The sequence below is a fragment of the Bombus huntii genome, chromosome 4 (assembly GCF_024542735.1).
Source record: "Bombus huntii isolate Logan2020A chromosome 4, iyBomHunt1.1, whole genome shotgun sequence".
In the NCBI taxonomy this organism is placed as follows: domain Eukaryota; kingdom Metazoa; phylum Arthropoda; class Insecta; order Hymenoptera; family Apidae; genus Bombus; species Bombus huntii.
The window spans coordinates 18,843,422-18,862,806 of NC_066241.1; the positions used below are offsets into that span (position 1 = coordinate 18,843,422).

Sequence of the window (19,385 nt, forward strand, 5' to 3'; positions counted from 1 at the left end):
AAAGGTGCAAAGTAAAATGTTAAACTCTTTATCTCCCCTTCTTGGTTATCGATGAAATAATAAATAACAAATTTCCAGTAACGATAAATAGAAACGTTAGTTTTGCGTATTCCAGACCCATTGCAATAAGAGTGATTTCATTCATCATGTATGATAAACAGTATGTGAAACAGAAACTCAACCACAATAACTTTATGACGATTAAAATTGTACGATGGTATTATTAATAATAATAAATTTGTAGCAAATCTGTACAGAGCCAAATAAATCAAAAACTTTGATAAATCATCGGAGGATCGTTTATTCTGTTGCTCGTTATCCACAATTAAACAGTAGTTAGCTTTTTAACAATGATCTCTCCTATACAAACTTTAGAAATGACTGTTACTTTTGTTCCCTGCTTGTCGCTGGATTCGAAGAACTGCATTTCACGTCGATTTTATTGTTTGTTAAAAAATGAAAATTTATTTTTCTCAACTAATAATAAGAGAGGGGGAAAGAGAAAGAGAGGGAGAAACATGGTTTTATTTATAAATTAAATCTTTATTTTTACAACACCAAAAACAACAATTGTTAAAAGACGAACTTATTGCTTAAAATTATGACATAAAAGATACACCTGAAAACATGTACATATTTGCAATCAATTAGACCTTACGACACTTTATCGATAAGTAAAATCATACGAATAGTCAAATATAATAAAAATCTCGTATCTATAAACAATTATTAAAAAAACTTGAATTGCTATTTGGGTATATTCAAAAGTTACCACCGTAAGAATATGTAATTTTATTGATCCTCTATGTTTTAAAGTATTTGCTTTTATCAATTATATAAATGTAACAGTCATTATCACAAAAATCTCGTAAAATATGAAGTGACGGGCAGGTATAATAAAATTAACATTTTATTTGGAAAATTGAGACATACGCAGATGCGAAAACAGTGGTAGGCATTAGTAGCACCGATAAATAGATGTTGAAACGATAACGTTACGTTTAGAGTGACTACACCCGAGCTACATACGTAATTGCTCGTTCAATCATTGAGCAGTCAGTTGCCAACGACAAGAAAAACGTATCATCGATTCGGATAAAAAGAAATTTCTCCAATTTCTCCCACGTTATTACATACTTGACCGCACCAGCTTTTCGATAAATATAGTTTGAAGCACTTTTTGTCACACTCGTTACATTTTCTTTTTTTTTTTCTTTTCTTTCTTTTGTTATAAAAGGCAAGGAATTGAATGAACAAGAGCGCTTCCTTGCCCCTGTCAATCATTACGACAATATATATAAATCGGTAAGGTTACATATAAATATGGATATCGATCAGCGAGTCAAAACTTCTAAAGATTTTTCATAAAATTATCGATCGTACAGATGCGATCACCGTCTCTCTCTTCCTTCTCTCTTGTCGTATAAATTAGATCATCCCTTTGTTACATAATATCAGAAGATCGTTGCGCACAGAACGCGATGAATAAGACAAATGTGCGTCTTCTACGATAAGTGATAAACAATAAGTTTAGAAATATACTAAATGTACGATCGAAATAATCGCATTCGTGGCATGTCGTAATACAGACAGGTAAAAGGAACTATCGAAAACTCAGCGGACTAACTTTCGTGGCATTAATACACTATCTTCATTTTTTATTAATTATACTACAAATCGATCGATTCATCGATTATTTGAAACTTTTTTCTCCTCTCTCGGTGCTAGCTAAAATAGTTTCACCGAATTGTTCGAAGTATCGTAAAATAACATATAAGTGTCATAATTCATATAGTTGTTTATGACGATAAGAGAACAAAGTACAAACTATCGATTATCAAATTATTATTTTATGTTTGATTAAATTTTAATCATAACGATTAATTTTGTACTACTTTATTTCTGTCATCTATGCTAACAGTATTCAGTCTGTTCAGAGATTATGTCAACTTTCATCATCAATTTTCTTTTCATAATTTAAATGTTTTATTGTACGTACAAAGCGCTACCGTGTGTGTTAAAAACATGTATGATAAATACGACTTGTCTAATAGGATAAAATAATAATTACATCCAATTTCTTTTATAACTAAAATTAGGACTAAGTTAAGAGTTCATTAATATATAAAAATATCTATTTATATTGTGAAACTTATAGAGTTTAAACAAATTAAGCTATAAACGATAATTAGAGCGATCTGTTTTAAACAATCTATTCTATATGAATAATTTAGTCGACTTATTAGTTAAGATGAAATTTTTAGGCATTTTAATTCGAATCGAAATGGCTAGATTTGTTGTTCGCCGAGGCAGTTCTCAGATAGGAGATTGCTCACTGTCACAGTTTCATTTAGTTACTATCAGTGAACTTTTATTTTCGAACAATTTAGCACAATTAAGGGAATACCAAGTACATAGATACTTAGGTATTCAGGGCAGCATTCCTCCCTGTTTATACCCTTCTTCAATCTAAGCACTTTAACAATTCTCCGCATCTGTTATTATGAAATATCACTTTAAGAAATTTACGTCATACAAGTTGCTGCTATTTAAACGAAATATTGGTCTGTGAAAATTATTCAAATTGAACTTCTTTTTGTATTGAAATATAGAGTAAAAATTAACACTCATCAGTCAACATCAAGGTCATAATGTTATACTATAAACAATAAATTAGAAAGTACAATACTTTCAGTCACTCTTCGAGGGAAGTTACTAATTCTAGTTCCTATTTATCTCATAAAAAAACATTTTATACAGCGTACAATATGTGAATAAATCTTTCTTTACCTATCAATATCTTTCTTCTAAACCTGATTCTTAAAAAACATTACTCGTTCCTTTTATTGCTATTTTTCAAATGTTGCTGTTAGTTATATATATAAATATATATGTATGTATATTTAGTAATTTCATAAATATATATTGAATTTGTTACATGTACACGGTGAGCATATATTTCTATGAGTAGCTGTTATTGCACAATATGTAGTTACTATATTATACTTTATACAAGTACCCGAGAAAGAATTATATCTTATAAAAATGTGAATAGTTGACTCTTTATATCTTTGTTAAAGAAGATTTTTATTTGCAATTATTATTATTACTATTGAGGTGTGTCTTTTGATTTAATTAACGTGTCATGTGATTAATGATTTATATTAATGTTAAAATGAATGAATATATATATATATATATATAAACTGATATATTATATTATAAATACGTAGCATCTATATTATTTCGACGAGAGTAATGTAAGTTTGAGATAGATATCTCGTGTGCTAAATATTAGCAGCGATTTATCAAAAGTAGAGTACCTAGTTGTCTCTTTTGCCATAAGGGATACGTGAAAATATATAAGGCAAGAGTTCAATAATTTTACAGTATACATATATCAAATATAACTTTTTCCAAATACTATTTATTTTCAATACAATCGGAATTACTAATATCTACTTAAGTGAAATCACGATTTTCTCGATAGGAAATTTTTTAAGCAATAAGGTTCAAACGTTATAAAATAGAATTTGCAATTATTGTACATCACACATGTATTTGATTGTTAAATTATATAGCTACTATATTTTGCAGCACTAACAATACAATTTAAATGATAACTGCTTATCAGAAGACATAATAAATAAATTTTGCAAGTAAGAAATTCTAACTAGATAAACAACTGGATATACATATTTATACGTATACGTATCTATGACGTTATCGATGCATATAATTTGAAAAGATATTAATTTCACCGATTGTTTCAAGAGAAAAGTAGCTTTGAAAAAACTTACATTGTTATACGAAACAGTTCAACTTTAGTTTCTTACAAGAATAGTATCATTTCATTAAAGAGATAATTAGACATTTCACTTCTAATCAAATATCATGTACTTAATATTCGTTTGATCATTTTCTGGCAACTTGAATGAAATACGTTTCTTAAAACATACTCTGGTTGTTAATTACGCATATCTGAAAAGTAAAATAAAGCGATGTCCTTAACACAGGTAATCATAATCCAAAACAAAGCAAAATATGTGATATTTCATGATGATATTCTCCGAATGTAATAGATACTACATCAAATTGTAAACATGATTTTTACAATTTATCTTTGTTAAAATGCGGTATAGCTAGACGAGTAATATCTCTGAGATTTTATCACGCGCATTTGGAAATTCCTCTCACGATGATATTGCAAGAGATTCTATCATTGGCACTACAAATTACGTTTAGGATCCTTTTAATTTGAGATTATGGCCAGCAGAACAAACATTGATCCAGCCATCTCTAATTATTATCGTTGGCATATCTGTTGGAATTAATCACCAGAGTAATTTTCAAGGGTTTCGTGTAAATTAATAGTTTCACCGATGAAATTAAAATTTCATCTCTAATCAAGATACATTCGACCATCGTGTATTCGTGACTTTAACGTTGGCACTATTATCGTTTCCCTTGACAGTCCGATTTTGCTACTTTGTTAAGTTTATTTGTTGCAAAAAGAATTTCACCGACGTTACGTGAAAATGTAGAAAATATGTAGGAAATTTCGTAAAAGTAAAACTGGTATCCCGATCTTATCTCGTCGAAAAGATAAAAACGCGAGTTTAGTATTAAACGGAGAGTTCGTCGATGCCACGAAGTTAGTCCATGAGATCAAGATTCTTAGAATGTTTCTTTCCTGCAGACGTTCATTCCTGTTGCCATCGTGATCCGCGCAGGTTACTTTCTTAATTCGAAAGATTATTAATTTATTACGGTCTACGCTTTGGCACAAAGATCGCGTCTGTGGAAACGGTATAGTAATTGGATTTGAGCTCGAGACGATTACTCGGTAGAAATTCTCTATTTTCAGGGACATCGGTCGCTAGTTAGGTTTTACAGACTTTTGAAACTTGGGATTTTTAGAGGATCCTCCACAAGGAGCTATTAAACTGCGAAAATCTCTTCCACAATCTACATTTGCCTTTTTTATATCGTCGATGCGTTCAGCTTGACTCGAGATCCATCAATTCGAAGAGCATCTTCTTGAATCACAATCGAGACAGTCTGACTGCACCGCGGAGAGAGATTTAATCTTTATATATAATATATATGATAAAATTCAAAAAATACAACTGTAACTACATTAAATCGAACGAAAGGACAACAAGATACTTCTCGTCATTACTTTCGAAAACGACGTGTCGAACGTAGAGCGTTTGAATAGCATCCTTTTTACAGATTAGACGAATAATTAGAATTCTCTAATTATAATGCAGCAAGATTTATACGTTAATTTTACGTTAATTTCACATTTTTTTGTGAAACCTGGATGGAAAAAGAAACAAATTTAAAGTTTTCCGAAGAATACAGTGGGTTATGCTACAACGAAAAGTGTTTATCGCTAAAAATCGTCGATATCACAACGAAATGCGTGCTTTTATCAAGGAATTTTCATACCTTAAACTTAAGCTAAGGAGATATTGCTGTTAATCCCTTTCAAATTCAAATGCACATATGTACATAAAAGTTGAATAAATTAATTTTATGCTATTTTTACGCTTTAATGCTTTTGTATTATATCTCTCCTGTTTATATCGTTGTATTAAATGGTAATTATGCTTGAGACTGTGAGTTTGGAATGGACCGTTCCTAGATACGTGTACATACATATTTCAACGATGTATTATGCATGGATGCTAGAACGAATAAAAGCTATGAGAAACCAATTTCGGAATCAATAACGTTCGTTCCAGTATATCCCACTGTAGTTTGATATCGAAATATCGATAGGAACCGTTGTTCTATCAAGATCGCTCGTTGATTCGTTCGACAATCGATATAGTTGCTAATAAACATTTGACAGAATAACAACCAAATCGAGGAGATTTTTATTTTTTGATATATCGAAGCAATCAGAGATAGGTACTCTAAGATCCACGAATAAGATTCGCGAATGAAACTGATACATGTTGATTACAACACGCTCGTTAAGTGTCCACGGAAATGAATGTTCGTCGATCTACGATAAGTAATCGAGCAGACATCGTATGGAAATTACGATATATAGTCCCTGATCTTCGAAATGACGCGTAAACTAACATCTCCAACGATTGTAACGCGTACCCGACGAGCTTTAATCAGAAACTATAAATACACAATTAGATCTATCTGAAAAACTGAATCAAGGCGAGAGTGTTTGGCAACGTATAGTCTAATTTTTTCTACGTTATTTTGTTCGTTGCTTCACACGAAATGTCGTGGAATATCAAGCACCTCGACGTGTCCTCGATTTGGTAAATCATCTTCTCCCGAAAGACCATCCTAATCGGCATCTTTTCACGAAAGACGATTTACTTTCATTCAATTTCCTATCGAATTCCACGAGCTTCCTTCAGCTATTTCTCTCACAGTTTCGCGACTGCTACGTGTATTTTCCTTTCATCGAAGGGTATAATCTCGAAGACGAAGCTCGAAATATTCCTCGCGTCTTGCACGCACGTCTATCGTAGCCTGCAAAAGATCATTCCTACTAATTTAGTAAAAAAAAAAAATCGCACAAGCGAGTACTTAAGAGCTTCTATTCGGCGTTCATTCCTCCTCGACGCTAATGTCAACGGTTCTAACTCTAGAGGAATCTGTGGGAAGCAGCTGAAGGCGCTCAGGTTCTACACCGAGCATGATGATGCACATGAAACTTTTGCCAGATGCCTGGTCTCTCGGATAGATGGTAACCGGAGCGAACTTATCCACGGTACCATCCACGTAGGCACGGAGCTTCCTGTAAACCTGCGGAAAGTGCCTCCTGAGTGACACGCCCCTTAGTTTCAGTTGTCTCTGGATGTTGGTGAAACTGATTTCTCGGATTTTCCTGGGTGTGTTCTGGCCGTTATTGCCTGGCAGCGAGGTAAGCACCAGCATCTCCGGGGACTCCATCTCTCGGGTGATGTTGCAGGGAGACGTGGACTGTTGTCTACCCTGCGGCGAGGCGGATGACGAAGACGTGTGATGCCTGTTTGCCGAGTCTAAGTGGATTTTCGCGCATCTGGATACCAACTGTCGTTCCCATTTTACCGCTCCACTGGTTGGCACCTCGCTGACCACGCAAACGGCCACATACAACACCAGCCTCGTATCCGGATTGTACGATTTGCAGAGTCTGATCACCTCGGCGTACAGTTCCGCTCCCATCTCTCTGGCCAGCAAATCCGACCATCGCACGTACGTGGGTTCACCTAAGTCGACGAAACCGTTTGCGATGAATTTCTCCGCCGCTTCCGGACTCGAGAAGAAACACCTGACGGCTCCACGGCCGTGGAACGCGTAGCCACGCTTGGCCAACGCCGAGATGTGTTTCAGCGTGATGGGATCCTCCTTGGCGGAGGATAACACCTGTTTGCAGAGGCTTCCGGCTCGGGAGTGCAAGCAGGTTCTCCGATGACGCTGCCAGTGCGCTCTTCTACACTCCCTCGAGCAATACAGGCAGGTACAATTGTGACAGCTTTTGTAGGTCTTCCTCGCCTCGGCCAAGGTGGCCGAGTTACTGCACTTGTTATTTCGGCAACGAATGATTTTCTCCGCAGCGTTGCCAGCCACCAGGCCATTCGCCTCCTGATTGTTGTCAAAGGAAACTCTTCGGTGACTCAAGGGTACGCCTCTCGACTGTGCCGCAGCCGTTTTCGAGGGCATCGTGTCGCTACCCTCGCTCTTTCGTCGCACGAGCTCACCCACGTAATACGAGGCACGCTCCTCGGAGGCTCCTTGCAGCTGCACGTCCATCACGCTCTTAGCGGACTCTGTGACATTCGCCAATCGTTTCGATCGTCAAAAACTTTGACTAAATTCTAGCGTTCGAACTTGTATCTACGACAATCGTGCTAGGTTTATCGTTTGGGCATTCCTCTTTCTTTCGTTGAAACATATAATTTTGTTACGAATTCCAATCCCTTTTAAATTACACGTACGAATTTTTCTATTCAAATTTAATCTTACCCACACCCGGTCCACAAGGTCAGCATTTTCTCTCTGAGATTACAAATGATTACTAAGTTTTGGATATCGTTGCAACGAATACCTTGCACGTTTAATCGATATTTCATCCAAAATCTTTTCTGTAACTATAAATTACCCACAATCGTTCCCCTTATGCTCTCAACCACAAACGATAACGGCATGATCGAACGTATTCGAAGCAGAATGGAACGTGATAATGTAAAGCCATGTTACGTATACATGAAATGAACGAATATCGTTACCATAATGTTTGCGATCGCAGAGTGTTAGCATCGATTGTATCCCTGACAGACGTCAAAGATCAACCGCTTGATCAGGCGTTTGTGTCAGTCGCATGATCGCAAGATAATTAATATTATACGGTGGTCGTTTATAAAAAATAAGCTTATCCTCCCGAGTGCCTTTAATAAACAAGCTCCCGTAGTGCGAATAACGAAAATAAGACTGTTAACGCGAGATTAAAGAAGATAAAAAGGAATAGAAATCAAATGTAAAGTAACCAAAAAGAAAAGAAAAAGAAAAGAAAAGAAAATTAGTCAGTAAAAGTCAACGAAGACAAAAATCTTGAAAAAGGCCTTACTAATTTCATATATATTTTAAAGATTCGCGTCTTCTGCGTTTTTGGTGGTTGTCGTCATAAATGCGATTAGCTCTCCGAGTCCCAGATTGGTTAGTTTCAGCACCGATAAATTCGTCTCTGATCGATAAGCCTCGTATCAAGACGTCTGAATTCAGGGGAGGCGAGATGCTACGATTCCGCCTCCCTGAACTTTAGACGCTGCTTTTTCTCTGCAAAGGTGTAAAATCAACGTAAGTATAACAGAAAAGAAAAAAATAAACAGGGGATTGATGTTCCGTTTCGCGTTCTCCTCGTTGCCCGACGATTTGCTTCTCTTTCTGCCGTTTTTTATTTTTCGTTTTTCTCCCTTCGTCATCGATCGTGGTTGACAAGGAGACTAGCGATCTCGAGGCAAAGGAAACACAGCGAGAGAATAATGCAACGCAAAGACAATCTCGATCAGCAAGTTCAGCTGCTGCATCGTATCTTGTAGCGGCGTCTTAGAGCATTTCTGCTCCAGATAGTTAAAATGTTTCTCTCGTATAAAAGAATTAGAAATTTCGTATCGAGTGTTTCGAAAATGCTTGAAAAGTTGATTAGGTAGAAATTTAAGGAAATTCAAGTTAAGCAAAGTATGACTTAAATCTACGTTTTGGATATCTGAATGATTTGAAACGATAAAAAATATACTACAAAACACAAGCTATACCTATATAAATATAAACTACGCAATACTTTCGTGCTGAATTATGCTAACTGTAAAACATTGTCATGTTCACTTTTGAGTCAAAAGATTTGACAAAGACGCAATTTGATTTTTCAAAATCGTAGAATAAAGATAATAATTTTCCACGTTCTGATAAAAATATGCATGAAGTACTACTTTTCTTGTATGAAAAAATGAAAGATCATGAAAAATCATATGTACAGAAAAGAGAGCAAGATAAAAGGTAGTGTGTGTGAGGGGTGAATGGTGACGAGGCGAAGAGAAACGCAAGCCGAGCGCATAAATTGAGGACGACATTTACGCACAGTGTAGTTTTGCGATTCAACTGTTAACATATAAATTTCATGGTTCTCAATTAAGACGATAACGCAAAAACAAAAGTAACGAAGGAAATGTTTCTTTTAAATTTTCTCTCCAGTTTTTGAAAATCACTTGTTACATTTCCGCGATATTTTCAAACTAAATTTTAACTAATTCCCATACTAAATTTTAACGGAGATATCGTGAGCTCTCTACCCTACGAGCTTAATATTTATGAAAAGGTCACGCGAGGAATATTAAGCAAACATTGATTCTAGCTTCTTTTGACGAATTACTAATTTCCTCTACGATGTTTCGCGTATAATTAACTTTCCGCCGAATCTTTTATCGTACGTAGAATAGTATATCGAGATGTTAATTTATTTCAAACATCTATGTTAACGTTTTGTTCTTAAACCACGCTGTGCCTGTACAACACGGATACGCATACGTAGGTATACATACATATAACAGAGAGATTCGCATAAGGGAAAATGGTAGATTAAAATTTCTTTGAGCCTCTCTCAAGTCCTCTCTCTCTCGAGAGAGGAACCGCTTCAGAACGAAAACTTACATAGTCCTCCTACCTTGGAGGTCTTGGCGTAGGTCGCTGCAGCTCTTCCCGGCTTTCGCATTAGCCTGGCCGATGTTAGTTCGATGGCGCATGGTGGCGGATGTACCGGTTACGACGGGCCCTGGCCCAGGACTCGGGGTACGCGACGCGGATGGCAGGCCAAGGAGGGAGTCAAGGACGTCCTCCAGGGTCGTGGAACCCGGGCTCGGTTTGTTCCGCAGAAGAGCTGCCGTCGCCATCGCCTCGTCCGTATCGCTCTGGCCCGATCCTAATCGGTTTCATGCATGGGGTCAAGAAAGAGACTGAGACGTCCGCGTCATCCTTTTGGCCTCGAAACGTTTGTCCGTCCGTCTTATACGTATACGTCGTTGAAATTTTTATTGTTCGTCCGATCGAATTATTCTTTCGTCCAGTTGAATTATTTATTCGTCGAGTCCAATCGTTTGTCCGTTTAATTCCCGGCGTATAAGTCGCGATCCCCGACGAGATTGCAAAATATTTTTACTTATATCATTGTTGTTGTTTTACTTATATTTTTTATCCTTGAAAAATTTCTGGTTTAAATTTCTACCTTAGCCGAGTTCTTTTAACGTAGTCTTTTTTAAAGCTGTATCGATATTACGAATAGCTAGCTTTCATTTCGCGTTGTCTTCATCTTGCTTCTCGATGACAACGCGAAAAGTAACCACAAGTTATTCGATTATTACAAAAGGGGATCACGACTTTGAAGAGGTTGGGAAACACCAGTCCAGTCTCTAGTCGAATTATTCAGTCGTCTTATCTTATGCTCGGTCCTGTCTTACGATCGATTTCGTATTTCTCGTTTTGTATATTTGGTTCAATCAACGCTACAAAGGAGCCTTCAAGTAGCTATCGATGATGGAGGAGTTAATATAGTCGGAGAAATCCTCGAACCGTACTCGAACCGACTGGGCGGAGTTCGGAAACTTCTGAACTTAAAGTTCTATTATTTCAATATCTTCTTACGATATGATCGAGCGCAGTTTAATTGGAATTCCGTATCGCGTGGCTTGTTGGAAATTCGCAACGGACACCATCTCTTGCGCATTAATTTATTAATTGATATATTAGGCAAGTTAACAAGCGACCAGTTGTAGACCAGCTGTAGACTTTGTTGCACAAACTACACCCTCTTACGTTCTTGTTTCATCCTTTTAGACTCACCTAGACTCTTTCAATCTTATTTAAAAATGAAACAAACTTTTCCAAACTTTCTACAATAGTCACATACTACATTATACTTAAGTAATTCTTTCCAATTTAAACAAATGAATCTGGTTTTTCAAGTAAGATATTTCTGTTTCGTATCGATACATCGCAAGAATAAACGATACAAGCTTTCAAAGGGGTATGGGCAAATATCCGCGACTCGTAGAGTACTTCTTATCCGAAATTTATGATCGCGCTATAACGAGCATCGTCGATCGCCACTTGAAGCGTCCTTTACCAAAAGCGTGTACGCGAAAAGGTCGAAGATCCTCTCGACCGACCATCAAGATTCTAGGGTGCTCGTCACGTGTTTCTCGTTGGGGATGTTTGTTAAGGTTCCTTTCACGCGTCACTTTTTCTCCCTTATGATACAACCACATTGAGAGCCACGACAAATTCTCACTTTGTCATTTTACACGTGCCGTCCATTATGTTCGTCAAGTCGAACGAACAGTTTAATTCGACAACGTTGCTGGTTTCTTAACAAACACGCACGAACCTACGTCAATTTCGACGACGCCATTCGCGTATACGTGAGCGTTCTTACCTCGATCAAGCGAAAGAGAGACTCGTTTCAAGTGTTTTTAGAACATCGGCAATTGCTACGAACATCCTTTCAGGAGTTTCTCTCGTAACGGGCACCCAGAATTTCCTTTCGTCTCAGCGAAAGTTTCCAGCGGTATCGTTGGCTCGATCTTAAACTCGAGCTCGCGTCGCTCGTAAAAATAGACAAAAGAAAATAGGAAAATCTGCGAATCGAATCGTTCGATGAGACGTTCTTTCGTACTCTCAAACTCTCAACGTTCCCAGATGATCTGTAAAGCCGGATATCCAATGACTATTCGCGAACGCTGATGTGGATTTATCTCGTGAAGAATGCAAAGCACGCATAAATGGCAAATAATTGCGAACGTAAAGAAATAAATTCGCTAGCGATTTTGTAGCATCGATGCTACTACTAAATGATGCTGATGATTTTGCGCGTTTGTTAAAAATACGCATCTGGTGGATACCCGGCTTGAAGATGGCCAGTATCTTCCGAACTTCCTCGTGCATACATATACGTGGGCTCATCTTTGGTGTGTGCGAAGAGGAACAGAACGAAGTTAATTATTAACAGAAAAAAGAGGAGGAAAATGAGAAAAAAGAGGAGCAAAAGGAAAGAAAGGAGAGGAAATGGGGAAATACATAACGGACGCCCTCGATTTTTCTTCACCTCTCATCTACTTCTCTACGTTTCTACGTGTACTCTACTTGCACGCTTCTACACAGCTACCGGATACTCGTACACTAGCCTAATTGCTGCGTTTGCGACCACTTTCCCTCGCAAAAGCGCAGAAGGCAAAAACGAAGCCGAAAAGTGTTTGGTGTTCTTCTCTGTTTCGAATGTTTTCAACGATTTTACATGTAGATAGCGCGGGTGCACGTACACACGAGCCTCGATTCTTATTTCCCCGCCGGAACAATAACGGAACGGTTTTATTGTTACACGCTCTATTTCCGGCTGAAAATATATCAGGCCGACGCGAACGTATGAGTGTACACACTGTATGTATGTGTGTGTATATGTGTGTACGTGCGCGCGAACGCGAAACGTTCTCAGCGATGCGACGTATGCAAGAACAAGCTGTGGCGAATAAAACTACGTATCTCTATGTGACGAAAAAAAAGAAGAAAAAAAAAAGAAACGAGAAAGAGAGAAACGAAACGAACGAAAGGCAAAAGCAACGACGGCGAAACGAACAATAGCACTTACCGTGACGACACAAGCGGAGTGCGTCAGCCAAATTAATCGATACATGTATACAGGGTGATAAAAAAGACTGAGACTTTAGTGGCTCATAGCTCTCACCGAGAGAAAAAAAAATGATTAATCAACGTAGGTCACGGGGTAACTATAGTTGTGGGTTAAGTATTTTTTATCCTTTACTATGAGTACTATAAACCTCGAAACTCTTGAATCTCTTTCAATTATCCTGCATGTATGCGCATATGGCAGACATACTCGACTAGAGACGTACAGTATATTTTGAGAAGAGGAACGCGATGTCCTCGGCTAAAACTCTCGAAACTAAAAGAAATTGGTAAGAAGAGAAAAAGAGATACAGGTGGAAGAGGTTGGAGAAAAAGAGAGAGAGAGAAAAAGATTAAAGAAGAATATGCATTACAATATCGAAGAGCGTATATAGGGTATATAATATAAAGGAGGCGGAAACAACAACAACGCAAATAACACAAAAGGTAAATGACAATAATTTATTGCTGTCAAGGGTAATTACGTTCTACAAAGAAATGATAAATCGTTGGTGTGTCCGAGCAATAAGTACGAAATTATGTACTTAAGAAAGGCAAAAAGCACCGGCACGCAGAACCGTTCAGTATAAAGTATACAGAAAGAGAGACACGCGTATGAACTCGCTGATCGGCGCGCTATCAGAAGCAAACGAGCGATTCCTCGTCTGATCGACTGATCGATCGATCGATGAACGCGAACGATCTAGCTGATACAGCTTTCATATTTTCTAGTTAACAATAATGCACAAAACGTGCAGTCGCGACAAAAGTAACAAAAAAAAAAAAAAAAAAGAAAAGACGAAAAGGAAATAGACGCAGAAACGATCAAAAGTAAATACATGTATATGTATATATATATATGCGGCATATTTTTACCGTCGGTTCTGCGAACACTGCACTCGTTATTAAAGAAGTAACAATAATAATAATAATAATAATAATAATTAATAATAATAATAATAATTAATAATAATAATAATAATAATAATAATGATAATAATAATAATAATAATAATAATAATAATAGTAGTAGTAGTAGTAGTAGTAATAATAATATCAACGCGTTTGCAGGTAATAATGAACGGTGTATACGAATGATACGTAAACTACTTTTCTTGTATGTATACATATATAAGTTTTTATACGTGTCATATACTGAGCTCTGTAGCTATAGGTAACATGTATACGTCGACAATTTTACAGCATAAACATACATGAAACGCAAAAAAAAAAAATAATTACTACTAGTAGAAATAATAAAGGAGGAGGATCTACTAGCATACTATATATATGTATATATATATATATATCTATATCTGAGACGGTAGGTTCCGCACAAAAATTACATAGAGGTGTATACAATGGTGAGAGATTTGTATGTCCGTCTCTGTATATGAGAAGCGAAAGGGACGAGAAACAAACGAAAGAGAAAAAGAAGAAAAATACGGAGAAAAAAATGAAAAAGAAAGACAGGTGGAGAGATACTCGTGGATCAAACAGGGAGGATTTTTTCTTCATGGAGTCTTCCAACGACGAGGGGCGGTTGTAACAAAGTAACAAAATTTACAAGACAGTTCTCTGTTTAGTGACGATAAATAAAAAAAAGAAGAAGTAATCGTATTGTATAAACGAACGAGGCTTGTAGAAAGTCTACCAGGAGGTCTGTCGACACGCGGAGTCGAGAGACCACGTTGTGGAATGACGAAAACACATTTACGAACGGAACGTCGATGAGAAGATTCTTCTAGATATAATCTCTAGATAGATCTTTGTAGATATAAAGCAAGAATCTTTGATACGCGGGATATATATATTTTTTTTTCTTAAAATAACATCTCGCGTGTCAAGCTTCTAAGAAAATCTTGAAAATCAATTTTGACGTCGATAATTTTCATAAATATTCGAATAGTTGCTTTTGGATTCAAAATCGACGTTAATCGGTGAATTTTAAACAAGAAATCATAAAATATCTAAAAGAGAGTGTGTCGATATCGAAAGCTTCGAATTACTGTTGTGTTTTATGTGCTTCAGTTTTATTACGAAAATACGTGCTCTGTGTGTGCGCGTGTGCGTGTGCGTGTTTGTGTTTGGGAATTAATCCAGACCCTCGAGCAGTAGTAACTTATAGTTGGACGTTGACGAGTATAGCAAGCTGACGAAAACGATAAACGGGGTGGAAAAAAAGAAGACAGATTGCGATAATCGACGTGGGCGTAAAACTTTAATCTCGACATTGTTTTTAAATAAAAACTTAATGTGCGGACCAGATAGTAAATCGACCGAGTCAGACGCCTAACGTTAGAGGCATTGCTCTTTACTAAGTCGTGAGTTTTTTTACCTATATTGATAATGAAAGCACTGCTAGTGAAATTCCCACCAAAAGGAGTTTAATTATTGCTGTATAAGCGATACAAAATTACAGGCTACTTATTTATTATATTAAACAAGATTAGACCCAAACGAAGTAGCTTTCGACGCTGATTTTAAGAAAAAAAAACAAAAAAAAAACAAAAAACAAAGTCTGACAAAATTTGTGTGAAACGCTGCTCCTTTTGGATGCAATCTTGAAAACTTAATCTGCATTGCACCGTAAGATTAAACGTATATTGTTTATACTGAATGGTTTATTTTTATATATATTTATATTTCGTTGCTTCCGTTTACCGTACTATACAATTTTCGAAATACATGGCAACTTTCTTCTGTGTATATGGTGCATGATTGAAAATAAACAAAGTTCCACTGTGTCGAATGTTTGAGCGTCGAAAATGCAAATTGAGTACGTGCTTTCTGCGTTACGAATACAAGAATAATTACATTCACGTAATTAAGAGACTAAAAGCTATCCCTAGAAACATAGCAACGCGAATATTTTCTTAACATCATGCAACAATCTTCTCAACAATTTTTTCATCGATCTTCTATCAATAACCCGTTTCTTTAACAACGTTTGCAGAAGAATAATTTGCATAACAAACACAGTTGCGACACCATCCTTATGTCTTGTAATACTTCTCGAAGTTGCTCGTTATTCTACGCAAGAGAAACAAACGCGTGAAGAAATGGCATACCGCGAGAAGATACAAAATATAGTGCAAAAGCTGCGTAACAAGGACACGATAAAGTCTGCGATCTTTAAACGTTTGATGGGTATCTTATATAATGTACACGAATGGTGTTTTGCATGGTTCGTAGAAAAATAAAAATTCTCGCGCTTTCTACAGAATCCCTCGTCATAAGAATTATATACAGAAAGAAGCGGAAGTGTGCGTGAAACCGAAGAAAAGTGCACACATTTTGCCGAAGTTTTGCTCGAAACTTCGTAATCAATCGTTTACGCTGGCATGTGTCTAATTACGATCAACAAGGTAGAGAAATAAATTCGTTCCGTGATCGAAATCGATACGATACCTTGTCGTTTCGACGTATACGTCGGCTTTGGTTTTTCCAAAACTCTTCGAAGCATGAAGAAATACTATACGGTCACGCGGAGGAGATCGTGAGATCGTGACAAGCTTGTGACGGAAACGAATAGAATAGCTGACAATTGGAGAGCAGCCCGAGTCAATGGCGTGCGTCACAAACGTAATCGACGTGATTGTAGGCACCCCACGGTCTTAGAAACACGTCAGAGGAGCCTTTTTCCAAAGATCGTTCACTGCTCCCTGCAAAGTTCCGCCGAAGAATCTCACGGACTATGTACACGCATCAGTCGTGAGAGGAAATCGTCAACAAGAGGACGCGAACGCGTCAAAACAGATTTTAATATACAATATCACGTATAACTTTTGATATGTCGGAAATACGTCGAAAAAAAGCGACTTTTTAACGATCGATGTTCTTCAAGAATTTTCTACGCAGCGATACTAAAGTGTTTTACATCGAGTATCGTAAAATTCTCTTTCCAATTAGATATTTCAGAACCTTGAACTCTGCTAGTTTGAGAAACTTTTAAGTTGAAGATAAGTAAAAAATTACGAATTTATTTCGTTAAATTCGTATTAATATTATATCGCGACTAAGAAGGCTCGAAGTAAAATGTCAATACGTATTGCAATTACGTAAATATCATACTCCTTTCATCCAAACCAGCATTCCAAAAAATTTATCTATATTCTTTACTAGTATGCCAAAATATCCGTTACAAAGACCGCTAACTTTCTCCCTTTGCCTTTTAAAGAACAAATTAACGCTGACGAGCGTTCCATCTAATAGTCATCAAGTAGTTAGCCAACCTACCAACCACTAGATACATACTTGAATTTCGTCAAGATTTCCTATGAAACAGGAAACGAAAGAACCATCGAAGAAACGAACCGACTTTCCAAACAACGTTGTCAATTCGTCGACACATCGAATTCGGAAATACAAATAGTCGTACAAACGCGCGACGTGAATCGTCTTCGTCAGCTTAGATAGACGGATCGTGAGGGACGCGTCGAGGGATCGTCTGGTATGATGGGAACGCGACCGAACGTGTTCTTTGTTGACGAATGTTCGCAATTGTACGTGTTCTCTTGTCTGATGTCGTTTGCTTTTGATTTTCCGCTAGGCGAGCAGCAACTCACCGCGGTGATGACGTTGCTGTTGCTGTGGTTGTTGTTGATGGTGAAGCTGACGATGATGTTGATGATGGTGATGGTGATAATTGAGTGTGGAGGACGGTGATGGACCAAGACTATCGCCGCCACCTAGCTGTTGTTCATATTGTTGATGCTGCTGGTATTGACCATCGTCGTGTGTTGGTGTCAAATCCCAGAAAAGGCCGGAAATCGCGGAATCGACGCAGCTGCATGACTCGGTGGCTGTGACGTTGCATCCGGGACAGCAGTCGGTTTCCGTGGCCAAACTCATCGGTGTCTCCGGCGATTCCGCGGGTCTCATGCCAACGAACGAGCTCTCCATCCAACACAGCTTCACGCTCCCTTCGAGGAGAAGTTTCATTTCATTAGATGCGGCATGAAGAAGCCAACGGGGCGAGCGCGGTGTGTGTTCTTTTGGGTAGCTTCTTTTACGATCGATCCGCGATTCCTTTCTGGGAAAACGACTACGGATAACACAGCAAAACATAGTAACGGCATAGAACTCTACGGACGTAGCAATTCGTAACAATTCGTAGCAATTCGTAGTTATCTTCTGCAATCGTAACATTATGACTTTGTTCGGTTTAAAAGAGAATTGTGTATTTCCGACTTATTTTATTTTTGTATAAACTGGTTATATACTAATAACACACGAAGTTAGCAGTTCGGCAGTTCGAGTATTGTTCTTAAACACGACACAAATCTCTGATTAGATCGTGTTAGTCAAGCTCTAACACGGAAGTATTAATCACAACGCAAATCAAGCTGAGCGGATCGGCACACACATATACGTGATCGACAAACCATGTTATGATAGTATGTAGTTAGTGTAACATCGTGGTAAGACGTGAAGGTTTTCGAGGATGTCGCTCTGAGAATTGGACGTCGCTGATGCTTTTCGAGGCGTGTCACGCATTGGACTTTATACACCGAGTTATACGCAACAGGATGAGTAACGTGAACGTAACACGACCAAGATATCGTGTGCATTATAAAAGTATACGAAGTAGTAACAGCTGACCACGTGCGCGTTATCTTCGCACTTCGTTCCCTGTTCACGATGTTTGTTTTAATTTTGTCCTAAGGTCAGACAGAGTAGCGGCTAAGTTCGCTAGCACCGACAAGCGTATATGGAGACAGAGGGGTGTGACTTAAACTTCAGGGTGATCTATTTTCGTAGCAGGACGGCCACGTCGGTACAAAGCTGTCGAAATAGCAACCGACGGTCGGTCGCCTATGTGTATGCATACTTTCGTCGAGACTGTCGCGATTAAAGATGAGGGCAGACCGAGGGAACGGATGACACACGCGGTGGTCGTCGGATGGAAGTCGAGAAATAACCGAGCAGACGTTCCATTCCCGCCCCCCCCCCCGATTGTACCATCGTTTTTTTCCTCCCTCGCCACGATTCGACCTTGCTTCACGAATTCGCGCGCTAGAAATACAATTCGGTGTCAAGGCTGTCGGTGAACACCATTACGGGAATTTTCGTGGCAATCGTCTTGCTGCTTCGTTGGTTCGCTGATGTCGATCATACGGCAGATCTTCCACTGAGAAGAATTCTTTATGTCGTATCTCGTATGTATCTACGGTATCATCTCGCGAATACCA

The 19,385-nt window shown here is 37.8% G+C and overlaps 1 protein-coding gene across 9 annotated transcripts in view; it reads right to left on the reverse strand.

Annotated features, from left to right (window-relative positions):
• LOC126864671 (uncharacterized) overlaps positions 1–19,385 on the reverse strand; it is a 73,749-nt gene continuing 54,364 nt past the window's right edge. For 3 of the 9 annotated variants that reach the window (XM_050616219.1, XM_050616217.1, XM_050616218.1), the window contains exons 10-12: positions 17,760–18,116; positions 10,181–10,435; positions 1–7,790 (exon numbers count right to left, since the gene is read on the reverse strand). In XM_050616219.1, coding sequence (XP_050472176.1) covers positions 6,586–7,790; positions 10,181–10,435; positions 17,760–18,116 — 1,817 coding nt within the window. In that variant the 3' untranslated portion in view covers positions 1–6,585. Of the gene's footprint in view, positions 7,791–8,587; positions 8,797–10,167; positions 10,436–17,759; positions 18,117–19,385 lie in introns of those variants that run through there. The other 6 variants (XM_050616225.1, XM_050616224.1, XM_050616223.1 and 3 more) reach the window with 6 other exon arrangements.